Genomic DNA, 20,258 nt, shown 5'->3' with positions numbered 1-20,258 from the left:
ATTTCTTCACACCTGCCTAAAACTTTTGCACATTATTATACAGGATTTATATAGCGCCAACAGTTACTGCATATCTCCATTCTGACAGTAATCATCTGTAAGATTGTTATTGTAGGCTTTCTAAAACCAACACTGGATGCAGCAGTGCAGAAGTACATCAGTATTCTGGCTTTTTTCCCCTCAGTGTAAGACAGCATTTAAATTAACACAACTACAAAATCGGACACCTTGACATGTGTCCTAGTTCATTTTGAAATGGTGCAGAAAGACACAAAACAAACACTTTGCACAGCTATGGTGCAATGCCTTGTACATGTCAAATAATGATCTAGGAAAATTATCATCCCAAAATTTGGTTCATAAAGTTTTGTACTGTATGTGTTTTTTTCCATTTTTCATTGTAAACTAAGGCTTGGAAAATCCATGTGGAGTTGCTAACACTATTTATTCTCAAAAGTGGTGTCAATGAGACCTTGTAATGTAAAATGAGTAAACTTTCAGCATCCAAAAAATTCTGTCTGTCCTCTTAAGGCATGGAAGCTGCTTTTCCTCAAAATGATGTCATTCTGCCAACATTAGAAATCAGCATTTATGGTCAACCTAAGACAGATATCTCTAATAATTGAAATAACTGGTCCAATTTTACCAGTTAACCTTTAAGAAAGGCTGGTGTGGTAACAAGCATATTGGCGGAATTGATCTCTTTTGAAATATAGTCACTAGTTGGTAGACATAGCAACCATCTGAAGCAAATCTATTACCTAGACTATCAATTAAGGCAAAGCATTACCTTGTATCTAATAGAGTTATATTTTATATGGCAGCTCAATTTCCTTTGTGTCGGGCAGGCCGGTAATCAGCATCCTAGTCACATATAATTCCATGTTAAGGCTGCAATATGCTTTAAAAAGCTGTCCGAACATTGCGACCTCACGAAAAGAGTTGCTGAGATACACTTTGCTTACTTGGTTATGTACTGTATTATATCTTCCTTGACTTGTAATCATTTAAAGTTTATGGGCTCTTCTCTTAGCATGATCTCATAGCCAGTCTCTTAAAAGGCTGATTTAAACGTAACATAATTCACAGCTTTAATCTAGCTTAGGATATAAAGGAGCGAAAAGGGAGTATCTAGCGGTCTCATTACATATTGTCAACAACTAAAGATAAGAGCCATTAATAAAATGCCCTACTTAATGCTGGTTGCGAAAAACAAAGAACAAAGATAATAGCCTTCACAAAATTAAATACATGCTTTTTATTTTATTGCCCCTAAATACTGCCAATGTCTTGCAGGAACTCTTCTTGTATCCATCCACCATTTAGTTATGTCTAAGGGGTTAACGTTCCAATTAACCTGCCTCTATTAAGTGGAATTACCCAGTAATGTTATAGTCATAATTAACCAGAATGAACAGGTGACATAAAATGGCTTAAATATATCAGTAATTTAGTGTCTGTAACTCATGTATCGACCAACCTATGCCAATAGCTTAATGCATTCAGACGATGGGTTACAAGTAAAAATAGGTGCTTTTGGATTTCACTTTTATTACTATAAATGAATATAAGAAATGTAAAAATCAAAATTAAGAAATGTGCTTTTTTTTCTGCCACAAATTAAAAGTAAAAAATAACAAAACTATTTCATTGATAGTGGGTTGCAGTAAATGGTTTTTCGGAAAGCAAGATGATCTGCATCATTGGAGACATACACCTAAGCCTCCTGTAATAGTAAATCAGTTCATTTTACTTGCCAGAACAATTAAATGCTTTTAGAAGAAAAAAAAAGTAATTTGTGAATTAAGACAGAAGGCAGACAATTTCACAGTTAGAAAGGCGCAGGAGACCTGATACAGACAAGTACAGATAGTTTTGTTTGATGTAAAGCTTTTATGTCCATTAGACAAGCCAGCTTAGCACCTGAGCTACTGTAAATCCTGAACAAGGAAACAAAGTTATTGAAATGTCATAAATCAGAGTACATAATACAAGAATAAGTGCAGCTTTGCTCATTCCTGCTGGCTAATTGTGAGCTAGCTTAGGGAGTATGCTGGGGAAGTTTTCTTCTTTTATAACAACATGAGCACTGTAAGTGCATGGAACTTTATCAGAAAACAGAAGGAAATCTAAACTGTCAGGGCAGATCCCAGTACAGTAAAACCTTGGATTGTGAGCAAAATTCAAAGCACTTGTATATCAAAGCGAATTTCCCCATAAGAAATAATGGAAACGGAAATTATTCATTCCACAACCATATATTCATAGGTCTTTCAGTTTATAGTCCATATAAAAATAATATAGCAATGTGACCAGGTTGTGTAACCATAAAATGTCCATCCACAAATGTAAGCCTCCATAAGGGGATTAGAAGCAAAATCCAGCAGGAGCTACAGAGTATAAAAGAGAAGAGAGACACCTGTGTAGCAATATGAAACAGATTACAGCGCACACGTTCAAAAATGATATTTAACCTGCAAGGCTAGTTAATAACACCTGAACATATTAAAAAGCACGGGGGATTGGTCACACTATATGGTCATATAGTGCTAAGCCCATAGTGCTTAGTGCTTAATTCTTTTGGAAAGAATTGCGGGGAAAAAATGACAACATCAAAAACCTCACCATGCATCTAACTATATACCTTGGAATGTCTACGTTTAAAAAAAGGGGTAATTTGGGGGGTATTTGTACTTTCCTGTCTTGTTAGGGTCGCAAGAAAAAAGATAGGCCACCAGTACATCAGGTGTGATCAATTATTATGATTTGCACCACAGCTTGTAGATGCTCTAACTTTCACAAAGACCAAATAATGTACACTAATTTGGGTTATTTTTACCAAAGATATGTAGCAGTATAAATTGTGGCTAAAATATATGAAGAAAAATTAATAATTCGTAAAATTTTATCACAGAAACTAAGAAATATTAGTTTTTTCTAAATTTTCTTTTTTTTCATTTATAGTGCAAAAAATAAACCCAGAGGTCATCAAATACCACCAAAAGAAAGCTCTATTTGTATGAAAAAAAGGACTAATTCATTTGGGTACTGCATTACATGACTAATTGTGTGAGAGCACTGAAAGCTGAAAATTGGTCTGGTCACGAGGGAGGTTTAAGCGCCCAGCAGGCAAGTGGTTAAATGTCACTGGTCCCAAAATAGTGTCAAAAAAGTGTCAAAAAAGTGTCCAATCTGTCCACTGCAATGTCGCATTTGCAGATGGACGCCATTACTAATAATAAAAAACAAAACAAAAATTATAATAAAAATGCCATAAATCAATTCTCTATTTTGTAGACGCTATAACTTTTGCGCAAACCAATCAATATATGCTTATTCAGCTTTTTTTTTACCAAAAATATGTAAAAGAATACATATCGACCTAAACTGATGAAGAAATGTTTTTTTTATATATATATATATTTTGTGGGATATTTATTATAGCAAAAGTTTTTTTTTTTTTTTAATTGTCGCTTTTTTTGTTTATAGCGCAAAAAATAAAAAATAAATCGCAGAGGTGATAAAATACCATAAAAAAAGCTCTATTTGTGGGAAAAAAAGGACGTCAATTTTGTTTGGGTGCAACATCGCACAACTGTGCAATCGTCAGTTAAAGCGACACAATGGCGTATCACAAAAAATGCTCTGGTCAGGAAGGGGGTAAATCCTTCCAGGGCTGAAGTGGTTACCCACTTGCCGAAAGCCGCACACACATATACGTCGGCAGAATGGTACAGGCAGGCAAATGGGCATATTTGTACATCCCTTTAACTTTGCCGCCTATTGCATGCCATGGGAGCGTGCCCTGCAAACTTGAAGTTCGCCTGTGGCCTGCGATTGCGGTGAGGAGAGGCAGAACAGGCAGATGCCTATGTAAACAAGGCCATAGGGAGCAGTGATCACTCATGTTGTAGTGAGCCCATCCCCCCAAAGTTAGAATCACTTCCTAGGACACACTTAACCCCTTGATTGCCCCCTTGTGTTTAACACCTTCTCTATTGGTGTCATTTATACAGTAATCAGTGGCCATTTGTAGCTCTGATCACTGTATAATTGACAATGGTCCCAAAATAGTGTCAAACGTGTCCAATGTGTCTGCCATAATGTCGCAGTCCTGATAAAAATCGCAGCTCACCGCCATTACTAGTAAAAAAATAAATAATAAAAATGGTATAAATCTATCCCCTATTTTGTAGACTAATCAATATACACTTATTGCAAATTTCTTTACCGAAAATATGTATAAGAATACATATTGGCCTAAACTGTGGAAAAAACATGTTTTTTTTAGATTTATTTGGGGGAATATTATTTTTTTTTGCAAAATCATTTTTATAAAAATTTTCATTGACATACAAACTTGCCCACACAGGGGCCAAACATTACCCACGCAGGGGGAATTCCTCCGATGCAGCCAAAGACCACATTGGAGCATAACTTATAACACACCGGCCCATCCTGGCAGCAGCAACATGCCGCAGCAGGTCAGACCATTAACAACACAACCTTAACTAACTATACCCCTATGTGGGGAGAGGTTTACTGCAGGAGACTCTGTGCTCACTATTAGAATGGTAGGATAGTAAGACATGGAAATACCTTGGTTAATCTGCTACCAATGGACGGTTACAAGCTGAGTGGCCAAGAAATATTTGTGGCAGTCAGGGAGAGCCAACCCCCCCACTATGCACAGGCCTGGTTAGAGTAATATATTTAAATATAGGTGATTTAGACCCCCAAATAAAGGAGAGGAAAAGCTGCTTAACGGAATTAAAGAAAGTTTTATTCAGGTATTGCGGGAAATTCCTAAATATGTAAGTGAGTTTGGGGAGAACTTTCATTTTGAGAAGGTTTATGTGCCCAATGAGGGAGAGGGGAAGATTGTCCCACGCCCTCAGTTTGGATCTAAGCCCCAGCAGGTCAGGTTCAAGATTGAGCCGGACAAAGTCCCCACTCTCCCTTGAAATAATGATACCTAGATAGGTAAACTGATTAACCCATTGAAGCGGGGTGGAGGCCCCCTTATTCACCGGAAAGAGCTGAGCCTTATGCCAATTCACCTTCAACTCGGTGAAGGCGGAGAAGGCATCCATGATTCCGAGTGCGCCCCGCAGAGAGTCACCAGCGTCATTTAAAAAGAGCAGTAGGTCATCTGCGTAGAGAGCCACTCTCTCCTCCAGCCAACCCACCCAAAGCCCACGGACCTCAGCCGAGCTCCTGAGGGCCTCAGCAATCGGTTCCATGGCCAGGGTGAACAAGGCCGGGGAGAGAGGGCATCCCTGCCTGGTGCCCCTCCGCAGGAGGAACAAAGGAGACAGGGAGCCATTCCGTTTAATGCATGCTAAGGGACGGTGTACAATGTGCGCATCCAGGCAATAAATTCCAGTGGGAAACCCATCCTTCTAAGTAACTCCCACAAATACACCCACTCCACCGTATCAAATGCCTTCTCCATATCAAGGGTGGCAATTGTCCTAGTGCCTTGATTAGTATGTTGATGTCTGTGGACCTACCTGGCATAAATCCCGTCAACCAAAGACCTGATTACTTTATTAAGTCTAGTGGCCAGTAGCTTAGTCAGTATTTTAAAATCACAGTTTAGGAGTGCTATTGTAAGATGCACACAACTTAGGGTCCTTATTAGGCTTGGGATGAGAACAATATGTGCCTCCCTCATAGAGGGCGGCAGGGAGCCCTGTCGGAGACAGGCCTGGGACAACTGAGCTAATCTGGGAGCAAGCAGGTCCACGTGGGCCCTATAGCACTCCACGGGTAGTCCATCCGACCCTGGGGTCTTCCCGGCCAAAAATGGCCAAATGACCAACTCGACCTCCTCTGGTGTGATCTCAGAGACAAGGAGTTGTCTCTCCGTGTCAGAGAGCCACCCCAACGCTAGCGTATCCAGCACCGAGGTCATAGGAATGGGATCAAAGCCATCAGGGAGTGAGGAAACCTAGGGAGGTATAAAATCTTGTGAAAGCAGACAGGCGGTCTCCAGGAGTCCAGAGAGTGCAGGTGTGCACTAGAGAAAGCCAGAGACCCAAATCTGAGGATCAGAGCAGTGAGGGGCTGCTTTCTAGATGCTGTGTGTGTTGAAGCTGTGTGCATCTAAGGAGACAGATGAGAGCCTGAAGTGAAAGGCCTGAGCAGCAAGGAAGCTGAAATGAGGTAAGTAGTTGTACGGGAACCCTGTTATATGGCCAAGAGGGCTGAAGTGTAAAGCCTAGGTGGTAGTACTGCTGAAGAGAGCCAGGTGGCTTGGCATTTTTCATGTATTGTTTTTGGGAGAAGGACCCCTGTGTGGACAACTAAGTGCATGTATGAACTTTATTTTGTTCTTTTTAATAAAAGTGGGCTACCATGCCCTTAAACTAAAGTTCCTGTTCGCTGTGAACTTACTGAAAAGGCATCTGCTATGAGAGCCTCCCCATCTCCCCCATCTTACACCAGCCATACTCGGCCATACTCAGCCATACTCTGTGATACACTGCAATATCCAGCCATACTCAGTGATACCCAGCCATGCTCGGCCATGCTTGGCTGTACTGGATGTCTCTCAAACCCCCCCGTAATTTGTGGTATGCATATGCTGTGTATGAGAAATAACCTGATAATATGACAATTTTGTGGAAAAAAAAAAGGAAAAATAAATCTTGATTTTGCAAAGAATTGTGGGAAAAATTACAACTTTAAAAACTCATCATGCCTCTTACTAAATACCTTGGAATGTCTTTTTTCCAAAAAGGGGTCATTTGGGGGGGTATTTTACTTTTCTGGCATGTTAGGGTCTCAAGAAATGAGATAGGCCGTCAGGTGTGATAAATTTTCAGATATTGGCACCATAGCTTGTGGACTCTATAACTTTCACAAAGACCAAATTATATCCACCAATTTGTACTTATTTTTACTAAAGATATGTAGTGGTATAAATTTTAGCCAAAATTTATGAAGAAAAATTACTAATCTGCTAAATTTTATAACAGAAACGAAGAAAAATAAAAAATTTTACAGAATTTTCGGTCTTTTCTTTTATAGCACAAAAAATAAAAACCCAGCAGTGATTAAATACCACCAAAAGAAAGCTCTATTTGTGTGGAAAAAAAAGGACAAAAATTTCACATGGGTACAGTGTTGCATGATTGAGTAATTGTCATTCAAAATATGAAAGCACCGAAAGCTGAAAATTGGTCTGGTTATTAAGGGTGTTTAAGTGCCCAGTGGTCAAGTGGTTAAAACGTACTGTCACCAGTCAGTGTCCATAACTGCCACACCAGTGATATGACGACACTGTACTGCATTGTAAAAATAAATAAAATTATACATATATATATATTTATATTACACACACTATATGTACTGTGCATATTATACATGTCATTTAAATTGCAACTTCAAAAAAACTCACCATGCCTCTAGCTAAATGCTTCACACTGTCTACCTTTCAAAAAGGGGACTTTTGGGGGGTATTTGTACGATCTTGGCATTTTAAGGGGCTCAAGAAATGATTTCGGCTATCAGTACACCAGAACTTATCCATTGTCAAGTGTGTAGAATATATATATATATATATATATATATATATATATATATATATATATATATATATATATATATATATATTCATGCATGCATACATACACACACGCCCCCCATAGTTATTAGACGCTATAACTTCCACACAAACCAATTAATATACATTTATTGGGATTTTTTTTCCCAAAAGACATGTAGCAGAATACATTTTGGCCTAAATTTATGAAATTAGATTTCTTTTTTTTTTTTAACTGGATATGTTTTATAACAGAAAATTTTGATTTTTTTTACAATTTTCTGATTTTTTTATTTTTTTTGTTTATATAGCAAAAAATAAAAAAAACTAGTGGTGATCAAATGCCATCAAAATAAACATCTACTGTATTTTTGTGGAAAAAAAAAAAAAATGACAAAATTGAATTTGCATACAATGTTCCATGACCGCGCGACTGCAAGTAAAAGTGGCACAGCACAGAATAGCAAAAAATGGCCTAGTCATGAATGAGATAAAACCTTTCAAGGGATTGATTGTACCACATACAGTATATTCAAATAGAAAAAGCACACGTATACAATTTTTTTTGTTATTTTGCACATACCAGATATACATCAGAAGGACTGTTCTCCAGAAAAGCACTCCATATTTCACCAAATCAAAGACACTGTGCCTTGAGTCACCACTTCTTAAAGTTCTGTTACATTCCTTTAATTTAATCTTAGGAAATTCTTTCCCATTGCCGTGAGCTATCTGGCGCAGTACTTCTTCTGCTTCGTCTGTATAACCATGGGAGTATAACCATCTTGGAGATTCAGGGAGTAAACTAAGAACACAAAATAACATTTGTCACTTTTCTTCACATGCATGTAAATGTGTGTGTGTTAACATGATGTGTGTAGCACAAGGGTACATGAGGACATCTAGGTGCAATAAATCACAGTTCTACAGCGAGAAATTCTGCGCATCTCCATTCTACCATAAGTTTCTCCTATTTTATGTTCTAGAAACTCGGATTGAATGTAAGCGATTCAGAGAGTGATTGGGTTACCAAAATCATACAGACAAAAAGAGGGAACCCACATTGTCACAATCTTAATAAGACCTTTCATGAAGTTATCATATACTGCTAAGGCCTCATGGACACTGGACGTTATGTCCACTCTCCTAGACTCCTTTCGTCCTGGCAGCAGCGTTTTGGCAGAAAACATGTCCAAGACTTGTAAATGCATGTGTAACTTGTTTAGGCATTGTCAAGTGCTTGGGCGTTAAAGGACAAGTTCAATTTTGGGAGCATGTTACATGTTCCACCCGTTTTTAGGGGGGTGGGGGGGGAACGACATGTAACATGTTCCCACTTCTGCAGCCTTTTGTCACCGCCCCCCCCCCCATTGTGACAGCGGGCCAGGGATCTTTCCCCTATATCCACTGTCACTCTTTATAAAGAATGCAGCTATGCCGGGTTCTGCCTACATGGCTGTATCATTCATTCTTAGGGATCTGTGAATGAATGAAGTAGAAGTACTGACAGCTGACCGCTTGTAGTTCTCAATTAACTACCAGGGGGCTAGTGAGCGTTCTAGGTAGTGCATTGAGTCTTCTTGTTATTGTGTAACCACCTGCCCGTATGAGATAAGTGCAGACAGATACACTGACAGTCTGCAGGAGCCTGAGATTTCACCTGTGATCTGTTGATCACGGGTGCAATGCTTTTTATGGCAAACATACCTGCAAAAAAAATGTGCATTTATTGTTTTGTTTTTTAAGAAAGGTAAACTTGTCTGTTAATTAATTTCATTCACTGAAATGAATTAACGCTCAAGCTCTAAATGGGCCCATCGCTTAGGTGCAGATAATGTGGATAATGACAGAACTCTGGACGGCCGCACTCCAAAGCTAAAACAATGCTTTATTCAAATAATAATTAGGACACAGCAAATGAAATCACAGCAAAAGATGCTAACAGCTGATGCATTTCGCACTAAGGCTAGTGCTCACTCATAGCTGGTTAACATGGTGCCAGACAACAAATAAATATATAGAGTGCTGCACTATGACAATGGGCAGGGCCAGGCAATTAATCAATCAAACAAAAGAGACCTCACCTGGTGCCTGTCCGCCTGAACCTCTTAGGCTGGGTTCACACCGCTGCGGAAATGAGAACCGGATGTGATTCGCACCGCACTGCACCGCACTGCAGTGCAAATCACATCCGATCTCTGTGCGATGCGAGTTCAGCCATACAGATAGTATGGCTGAATTCGCATCGCACCCGCCGCAAACTCGCACGGGACCCTTTTTTTGGTCCGCAGCAGAATCAGATCGCATGGGTGTTCACACCATGCGATCCGATTCCTGTCTGAGTTTGCAGATCGCACTGCGATATGCGAACTGATCGGGGGGTGTCATTAACATTTCACTGACACTCCCAGCAGTTCGCATAGGGCAGTGTGAACTGCCGGCGGGAGGCATGCGATGTGGGAAAACGCTGCGGATTTGCGGCGTTCCCGCATCGCTCCAGTGTGAACCCAGCCTTAATCCTAATACAAGACGATGAAAGCTCTCAGTGTAAGTCCAATGTGAATGACATTGTTTGATTGATTCATCACCTGACCCTGCCCACTGTCATAGTGCAACACTCTATATATTTATTTGTTGTCTGCCACCATGTTAACCATGTTATCATCTTTTGCTGTGATGTAATTTGCTGTGTCCTAAATATTATTTGAATAAAGCATCGTTTTAGCTTTGGAGGTCGGTCATCCAGAGTTCTGTCATTATCTGCATGTTGTGGCTCGCACCCGGATCCTTTCACCTGGAGCAATTATCTCTGAATTCCCAGGACCTGCCTTTGAGCGGTGGTGTATATTTCTCTAGCGCTTAGGTGCGTTTAGTTGCATTAGGCGTGTTAAGCATTTTTTTTCTGCTAAAACTCTGCCGCTCCTGGACACACTGGCTGTGGGTTTTTTTTTTTTCTGCCTCTAAACTCCTCTAAACACCTATGTGTGCATGGACACATAAGCTAAAGTGCAGGGGTGTTTAGAGGCAGAAAAAAAATGCCAAACACTCCTAGAAGCAGCAGAAAAAACAAAGCGTTCACGAGGCTTTATTGATTGCAAGCAATGTAACTGGTCAGCAAACTAGCAAACCATTGAGGACTTAGCAAGACTTTTCAAATAAGCCTGCAGTTCTTGCTACATTGTATATTATCAATGCGTTGGCTTATTCAGGAAGAAGTTGTGGGTGATCTTGATATTCAGAGAGAAGAACAAGAATGGTATGCATCTCATCTCCTTGCTTAAGCATAACATTACCCTTCTATACTCCTTTTTTGACTCCGTACAATGAACAAGAACATGCTCGGTCTGCTGTTTCAGTCTGCATGTGTGCCTTCTATCCATTGCACACTGGTTATTGTGAGCAGGAGGGTTTCTAGTACCTCTTCAGTGCAGTGTTTATCTGATTGCTGATACCATAACAGTTTGGCGCTGCTCCAAGCCTGCACTATCAGTCTTCCAGGTCCATCGGCCACGCCCCTCTGACATGTTTTGCCCTCATTGGGCTTATACAAGTTTGATCTTCCCAAAGAAAAATATTCAACTCTTCACAATCACACCTTAGATCATGTCAGCAGTTTTAGGGCAGCACCTATATTTGGGAGCAACTACTTTCAAGGATGAAGCACATGGAGAGCAAAATTAGAACCAAAATATCTGAACAGCATCACATTCATTGAGAATTGCTATTACATCCATTGAGCCAGTTATTGATGTGTTAGATTTCAATAACAGTGTCAATTATCGCATTAGTTTTATGGTGTCCTCTAACTTTTTTAAATTTTAAAATTACAAAAAAGTTAAGTGTTATTACTCAGATAGGTACAATATCTATATCAGTGATGGTTAACTTGTGATCTGCCTGTCTTCTGCTCATCAGCTATCCTTGTTAGTTGATTATATGTGTGGTTCAAGACAATTCCTCTTTTTCCAATTTGGCCAGGAAGGTCGAAATGGTGGACCCCCCTGCTGTAAAAATGTGTGTACTTGCCTTTTCTCTGGGTGCACTGGTCTGGATACATGATCGGTTCCCAGCACCGCCTTCAGGGGGAGGACAGATTGGTGACAACAGATGGAATGCCTGGGTGGTGAAGTCACCTATAGGCTTACTATGGAGCATCGTTGTTGGCTGTCCCTCATCTCCTATGAAGCCAGCGCTGGGAGACAATCATGGGACTAGACCGGAGCGCCCAAGTAATTAAACACATCTTTCCTCTACAGGCTAGATAGTACACAATTTATAAATAAGAAGTGGTCAAGGCATGCGATGATTAAAGAATGTATTTTATTTCAGCTGGTTGTTAAGGAGCCAGTACCCTCCAGTGTCCTTAGCAACCAGGAAATAATGGGACTTCTCAAAAATTGTCAATTTGTTTTTATTTGCTCATTTTTTGGGGGAAGGAGTAGGAGTACTAAGTATCCCATACTGATTCACATGGGGGATGGGGATCCCTTTGTTTAATGCGGCTTCAAGATTCTGATAAGTCCCCCTCACACTCCCACAACAGGTTAGCCATGGCTGTGGGGAAGAGGCCCTGGTCCTCATGAACATGAGGATGAGATGTTTTGGGGGACCCCCTCCAAAGTACCCCCCCCCATGTCAAGGGGCTGCATGCTTGGATAGGGGGCTGGTATAGATTTTTTTGGGTGGGGCATGCCATTTTTTTTTTTTGACATTCTGCTGTCAATTGGGAATCCCGCTGACAGAAGGTGGGTAATTGTTGATAAGGGTGCCGTGGGTGCTGGCTCCCTAACAACCAGCTGTTCCCTGGTTGTATGGCCTGGTTCAGTCGTAAGCAGACCTAAGTTTGCTTTTGATCCATTTCTGCAGTGCTTTTTTTTTGGTGCGTTTTACATTTTTTGATACGTTTTGATCTCTGCTTTTTTATGCTTTTCTTTTGGCAAGCTTGTTGTTGGGCAGATTAAAAACATGAAATGCATCAAAACCGCACTACATGCTTTTATGCATTGTCCTAATTGAAGTCTCTTGAACCAAAAACGCACCGTTTTGCATTGAAAAAAGTCCCTGACCCTTTCCAATAACGCAGTGGCTGAAAAGAAGCATAGATGTGAACATGTACCATAGGAAACCATGTTAATGGACTGTAGTGCGTGTCTGCAAAGGGCACCAAAAAACGTATAGGTGTAAACCAGGCCTTAAAGATGCTGCTGATGTTAAAATACTGCATGTTTTCACTACTAAAATACTGCATCACTTCAAGAAGTAGCGTATGCAGTGTTTTAGTAGTGTTTTTTTTTAGTGAATTGGCCAAAAAAAATTTTTTTTTTCAGGGTTATAACCTCTAACCACTTTCCGCACAGCCTATAGCAGAATGACGGCCGGGGCGGTGGTTCAGTTACCCTGACTGGGTGTCATATGACGTCCAGCAGGATAACATGCTGACGGGGGAGCTCAGCGAGGGGATCAGTGGTGCTGTGTGTCACTCTGACACACTGCATCTCCGATCATAGCAAGGAGGCTCCTTACCACGTGATCAGCTGTGACCAATCACAGCTGGAACCAGGACGTGCTGGTAAACGGCTTTCCTCAGTTTGCGCTGACAGGAAGAGCCGATCGGTGGCTCACCCCCTGTCGTGGGGGGGGTCTGTGCTGATAATTAGCACATTATCAGCACAGCCCCATCAGATGTGCCACAACCAATGCCAATGCCAGTGCCATCTATTAGTGTCCATCAGTGCCAATCAGTGCTGCCGATCAGTGCCACCGATCAGTGCCGCCGGTCAGTGACCATCAGTGTCACCTATCAGTGCCCATCAATTCTACATATCAGTGCCACCTTATCCATGCCAACTCATCAGTGCCCATCAAATTTGGGGTGCTTGAAACAATCCCTGAGGATGTTCATGGAGGAGAAAAAAGGGGGGAAAACACCGCGCTATATCAGAAAAGAACAAGTGAAAAAAACAGCTGCCAACACTTCAAACAGACAAAGTTAAACAATTAAAACAATAAATAGTGTAGCGCTTCTATTGGGTGAAAGTGTAATACAATAGGAGAGAAGACGAAACCCAGAATGTGATCACAAAGAAATCAACCTTATCAGTAATCACATAAGAGAATCAATAATCATATGGGGAAAGTCCATAGACAATCACAGATCTCATTGAAGTCCTATATGGTGTGACTGGTGCACAAAAAAATGTGATAAAGACTGCTTCAGAAGTCAGGTATGACCCGATGTATCAGCTTGTCTGAAGATATCAAAGAAATAGATGGAATACTCTTACCGAATATGATGGACTCACACAGTCTTATGGCAGTTGAGTCGAATGCGCTTAAGGGCCTGCTTTTGGCACCCCACATTGCTTTTATTTTGTTCATTTGTGATCACTAGTCATAATTTTCATTTATGAATGCTGTATCTTGCACTGCCCCTAGATTGACTGTGGCGTGAGACAGCTCCCCCAGTGGCAGGCACGTGCCTCTCCAAGAAATGGGGATGCTCCTTAAAGAGCTACAATCCATTCCCACAAAGATGATGGCTGCCAGCCGCACCCACTATGTCGGATCCAGCGACATCATCCGCCGGCTGATGAACGGCAGCTGGATGGGAGGCAAATAAGGATGCTGAGAGCAGCCCCTAGCAAGGCAGCCGCCCCCAGGGAAGACATGGAAGCAGGAGTTAAATTGTGAGTGATGCGATATCTGAACAGCAATCTACCTACAATAGGTGACTGCAATATTGTGTCAATCTCGCTGTCGTTATCAGCAAGATTGACCGCTGCAAGCCCCCTTGTGGGAGCCAGAGCCGAGCTGGCTTACTCATCGAGAAAGGCAAAATGTGTTTTTTCCTTTGCCAGTACCAGGCACTGTGTTTGGTATGAATCATGAGGGGGAACTTTAGCCAAATTCTAAATAAAAAAACAGCATGGGTTCCCCTCCAAGGGCATACCAGGCCCTTAGGTCTAGTATAGGTTTTAAGGGGAACCCCCTACGCCGAAAAAATGGGGGTCACCATAAAATCCATCCCAGACCCTTATCCGAACACGCCGCCTGGCCGGTCAGGAGGCTCCCAGATCCCGCCCCCCCCCACCCTATGTGAATGAGTATGGGGGACCCCTCCCCATTCACCTGGAGGAAAAAAGTGTCAATAAAAAAAAAAACAAACACACACTGGCCCCGACAACCAAAGGCCAGGGTTGTTGGGAAGAGGCTCTTGTCCTCATCAACATGGGGACAAGGTGCTTTGGGTGGGGGGTCTGCAGGGCGAACCTCCTTCCCCAAAGCACCCACCCCCCATGTTGAGGGCATGCGGCCTGGTATGGTTTGGGGGTGGGTGCTCGCTCATCCCCACCCCCTTTCCTGACCGGCCGGGTGGCTGCTTGGATAAGGGTCTGGTATGGATTTTGGGGGGACCCCATGCCGTTTTTTCGGCGTAAGAGGTTCCCCTTAAAATCCATACCAGACTTAAGGGCCTGGTATGCTCTTGGAGGGGAACCCATGGCGTTTTTATTTTTTTATAAGAGAGGGGACATTGTCACTTCTTTCTCGTGCTTGCTGCAATAGGAAAATGTTTTTCCCATTGCAGCGAGCGCGAGATGTACAGTACCCCATCGTCGAGAACCAGTGCGAAACACATTCTCGCAGGCAGGTACTGTACATATATGCCAACCCCATGCTAACTGTATACCAAATGCCAACCTTGGCACCGGAGACAGACACATGCTTATAGGCATTAACTGCCATGTAAATATGGCAGGAGAAACCTATTATATATCCCCTTTCCTTATTGATCTCGGACTACTGTATGAATAGATCACTGTTTAAACATCAGTCAACAACTGCCTGGAATTAGATTGCTAAATAACAACCAGCTGTAACTCCCATTACTCCTGCATCCCTTTTTCCCAAGGTGTTATACTGGACATCCTGACTTAATAGGTCGGTAGTCTAATATATCAGTCTTTTAACCACTCTATCTCACTTTTGTTTAATGTTTAACTCTAAATACTTAATTTTCACTCTTTCCTTCTCACTGATCCCACAATGCTTCTTTTTTTCTCCCCCTCTTTGTTTCTGGTTTCCCTCCCTTTTCCCTCCTTTGCCCCCCTCACCCCCTCTCTTCCGTCCCTTCTTTCTCCTTCTTCCTTTTCTTTTAATTTTGTCTTCTTGCACCACACACCTTATAGACGACTGCCAGATGATATACCATACTACCTATAAAACTTATAAATGTAAAATCCAGTGGTCCTAGGTGCTTCCAGTGTCCGCGGTAGGGGGAAAATTGCCTTTGGGGTGGCTCTGTCATTGCTGCCACACTGCCGCAGTCTCCCCATTCTCTAGGTAAGCAATGCCTATGTATCCTTCTCAGAAATATCAATCTTATACGATATTAAAGAAAATAACAATTTTTTTTAAATATAAATCAATGTCATAAACAATGGTTTAAACATGAAATTATGATTATGATTTATCTCAATAGATGCTTATGACTGGCTCCTTCCGAAGAAGCAGCAATTGCTGTGAAACTAGTTGAGAACAATCGCCAAGATGCATCATATCCGATACCCCACTTCAACACTGGGGGTCACCTTCATTTCTTGTAAAATTGTCTGAAGCAGCATACAAGGCTGTAATTATCAATTGTATCTAAATATTTTGTCAATGTGGTTTTGTCCCACAATGTTTTCATATTCTATTTATTAATACATTTCTTTTATAGAAAATCATATATACTCTTGTCTACGTCCTTGAGGTACTGAGATATTCCAAACTTGTGACTCCAGGCACCTATTGCTATAACAGAAACAAAAAAAAAACGTTTTTTTTTCAAAATTGTTTATCAAAAAATAAAAACCTTAGTGATGATCAAATGCCACCAAAAGAAAGCTCTATTTGTGGGAAGAAAATGCTAAAAATTTAGTTTGGGTACAGTGTTGTATGACCGCGCAATTGTCATTCAAATTACGACCGCTCTGAAAGCTGAAAATTGTCCTGGGCAGGAAGGGGGGAAAGTGACCAGTATTGAAGTGGTTAAGCTCCTAAAAAACAAAGACAAAATTGGAATGTATTGTAAAGCTGTGTGGAACATATAGCTAATAATAGGATTTTTATAACAGCTTACTTGTTAAATCCTTTTCTTGGAGTACATCATGGGACACAGATCCACAGTAATTACTGTATGGGTTATATAGGCACCTTTAGGTGATGGACACTGGCACACCCAAGACAGGAATTTTAGCTCCCTATATAACCCCTCCCCTTACTGGGAGTACCTCAGTTTTGTAGCAAAGCAATGCACGTGTAATCAGAAAGAGGGGAGGGACCTCTGTGTCCAGTGATGTACTCCAAGAAAGGGATTTTACAGGTAAGCTGTTATAAAAATCCTATTTTCTTTATCGTGCATCACGGGACACAGAGCCACAGTAATTACTGTATGGGATGTCCCAGAGTAATGCTATCTGAGGGGAGGGAGAGACACAAAAGTAGGGTATAGTCAGACCTGAGCACATATACTGCTGCCTGCAGCACGCTGCGCCCAAAGGCGATATCCTTATGCCTTCTTACATCCACTTGATAGAATCTGGTGAATGTATGGACTGAAGACCAAGTTGTGGCCTTGCCTATTTGAGCCATGGGGGATTGGTGCTGCACTGCCCACGAAGCACTAACAGCCCTGGTGGAGTGCGCTTTGATTTGAAATGGTGGAATTACTTGCCAAATCCACTTAGCAATAGTAGATTTCGATGCTGCCTGCCCTTTTTTAGGACCTTCAGGTAACACAAAAAAAAAATCAGTTTTCCGAATCTGAGCAGTCGCCTCCAAATAGATTTTGACTGCTCTCACTACATCCAGAGAATGTAGTGACTTTTCTTCCATAGAACAGGGTTCTGGAAAAAACGAAGGCAGAACAATATCCTGGTTTAGATGAAAACCTGAAACCACCTTCAGCAGAAAGCTAGGATGAGGACGCAATACTACTCTATTCTTATGAATAATTGAATATGGCTCTTTACAAGAAAGAGCAGTCAATTCTGATACCCTTCTTGCAGAAGATATGGCTACCAGAAAAACTAGCTTCCTTGTCAAAAGGACCAAGGGAATATGTCATATCGGCTCAAAAGGCTGCTTCTGTAATGCCGACAGAACTAAATTCAAGTCCCAAGGACTCAGGGGTGACTTAACCACTGGACTATGCCGTGTTACACCCTGTATGAAGCTACGGACCAAAGAATACAAAGAAAGTGGTCATTGAAACAATAATGATAAGGTCGAGACCTGGACCTTGATAGTACTCAAGGCTAGCTTCATCTCTAACCCCATTTGCAGAAAAGCAAGGATTCTACCTATGACATACTTTCTGGGATGCCAACCCCTGGATTCACACCAGTAAACATATGTCTTCCAGACTCCATAATAAATCACTCTGGAAACTGGCTTCCTTGCATTAATCAAGGTAGATATCACTGAGCCGGAAACTCCACAATTCTTCAGAATGTGGGTTTCAATAGCTAAACCCATTAAATTTAGTGTTTGTAAGGTAGAATGGAACACTGGTCCCTGCAACAGCAGGTCTGGACATGGTGGTATGGTCCATGGGGCCACTACCGCCATCTTTACTATTTCTGCATAATAAGATCTTCTGGGCCACGCTGGGGCCAAAAGAACCACCAACTTCTTTTCCTGCTTGAACCTGCGTAGAAGTCGTGGTAGCAGAATAGGAGAGAATGCATAAATCAGTGAGAACTGATCCCACAGAGTCACCAACGCATCTGTTTCGCATGCGAGTGGATCCCTTGTTCTTGACACAAAGTTGTCGACATTGTTGTTGAACCTAGACACAAACAGGTCTACGCCGCGGATCCCTCATCTTTGGCATATAGCCAGGAAGATATTGGGGTGAAGGGACCATTCCCCCGGGAACAACTGCTGGTGACTTAAGTAGTTCACCTGCCAGTTCTCTACCCCAGAACCATTTCCCTTGGACAGTCATCTCTTCCAGGACTGCTCCCCAAACTGAAAGGCTGGCATCTATTGTAACCACCTTTCAGGTAACTGGTAAGGATTTCCCCTTCTGCAGATTCTCGGGCATCAACCACCAACTGAGGCTCTGGCGCACTATTGGCGGCAAACGCATCAGAAAATCTAGCACCTGGACCTTCTTGTTCCAGGCAGACAGGCTACTGTTTTGCACCAGTCTCAAATGAAACCAAGCATAGGGAACCGCTTTGAATGAAGCCACCATCTTTCCCAACAACCTCATGCAAAGGCGAATAGAAGGACCCTTCTTCGCCCTGACCACTTGAACCAGCTCCTTTATGGTGCTGATCTTTGCCTGGGGTAAAAAACACCCTATTATGGGTTGTATCTATAACCAGACCCAAGTACTCTTACTGGATTTAAAGAAGATTTCTCTAGGTTGAGGACCCAACCTAGGTATTCCAGGTAGTTGACTGTGGTGACCAGGCTTTGGTCTAAGCGGGCTACTGACCAGTCTATCAAGAGCAGGTCATCTAGGTAAGCTATAATCATTATACTTGGGCCCTTAATCAGGCCAGAGGAGGGGCCAGGACCTTTGTAAACACCCAAGGTGCAATAGCTAGACCGAAAGACAGAGCTACAATTACATTTTTCCACTTCGAAACGCAGATATTTCTGATGAGTAGGGAAAATAGGTACATGCAGGTATGCATCCTTGATGTTGATTGATGCCAGAAGTTCTCCTCCTTGTAGGATGGAGACTACTGATGGGATTGATTCCATGTGAAAAGATCGAATTTTCAGGAACCGGTTTAGATCCTTGAGATCTAGAATGGGTCTGACATCTCCATTTGGTTTTGACACCATGAAAAGGTTTGAATAAAACCCCAACCCCTGCTCTTCCATGGGGACCATCATGATCATTTTCTGCGACAAAAGCCTAACTCTCTAACATTTGAAGGAGAGACCTATTTTTCTCTGGATCATTGGGAACATTTGACTTGAGGAAACATGGAGACATGAATTCTTGGAACTCTAGTTTGTAACCTAGAGCTATTGTGGAGACCACCCATCTGTCTTGAAAATCCTCATGCCAAACCCTTGAGAACTGCAGAAGTCTTCCCCCCACTCAAAGGAGCGGGGGCGCCCCTTCATAAAGAGGCTTTAGCGTTCTGTCTTGTAGGTTTCCTCCCCCGGGACTTCTTTTGTCCCTGGGTTAACCCTGAGGTTTACCTCTTGAACCTGACGGTGGAGGCCATCGAGACGGCATGGAGGCAGATGTCCCTGGCACTGGAGAAAGAGCATGTTTAAATGAGAGACGTTTACTCCTTTTCATAACTGGCAAAAGGGTACTTTTCCTACTTGATATCTTTTGGATATAATTGTCCAAATCATTTTCAAACAGCCTTTTACTGCGAAAAGGAAAGCCAGCCAGGAGCTTTTTGCATAGCACCTCGGCTGACCAATTTTGTAACCATAAGATTCTATGCATATGCACCAACCCAAGCATAAGGCGAGAGGTCTGCAGAATAAAATCTCTGATTGCGTCAATTGCAAAACACAAAACCCCTGGCAGCTCGGATAAATCCTGGGCCTGCTGTTGAGGGAAAACCTTGAGCACCTGTTTCAAGTGGTCTCTCAAGGATTGACACACTCCAATTGCCGCCACTGCAGGTTGAGCCACTGAACCTGCCAAAGAAAAAAAACAGGAATTCCAACTTTTTATTGGTTG

The 20,258-nt window shown here is 41.9% G+C and overlaps 1 protein-coding gene across 4 annotated transcripts in view; it reads right to left on the bottom strand.

Moving 5' to 3' along the window:
* The window catches only part of LOC143930192 (solute carrier family 22 member 15-like), a 539,229-nt gene that overhangs the window by 380,449 nt on the left and 138,522 nt on the right, over positions 1-20,258 (bottom strand). For all 4 annotated transcript variants that reach the window (XM_077454241.1, XM_077454242.1, XM_077454243.1 and 1 more), the window contains exon 6: positions 8,133-8,354. In XM_077454241.1, the coding sequence (XP_077310367.1) occupies positions 8,133-8,354 (222 nt within the window). The remainder of the gene's footprint in view (positions 1-8,132; positions 8,355-20,258) is intronic.

The sequence above is a fragment of the Lithobates pipiens genome, unplaced genomic scaffold (genome assembly GCF_037356315.1).
Source record: "Lithobates pipiens isolate NorthernLeopardFrog02 unplaced genomic scaffold, aLitPip1_a1.2 Scaffold_25, whole genome shotgun sequence".
Lineage (NCBI taxonomy): Eukaryota > Metazoa > Chordata > Amphibia > Anura > Ranidae > Lithobates > Lithobates pipiens.
The sequence above is the reverse complement of the archived record's forward strand: the minus strand, read 5'-3'. Positions and strand labels throughout refer to the sequence as shown.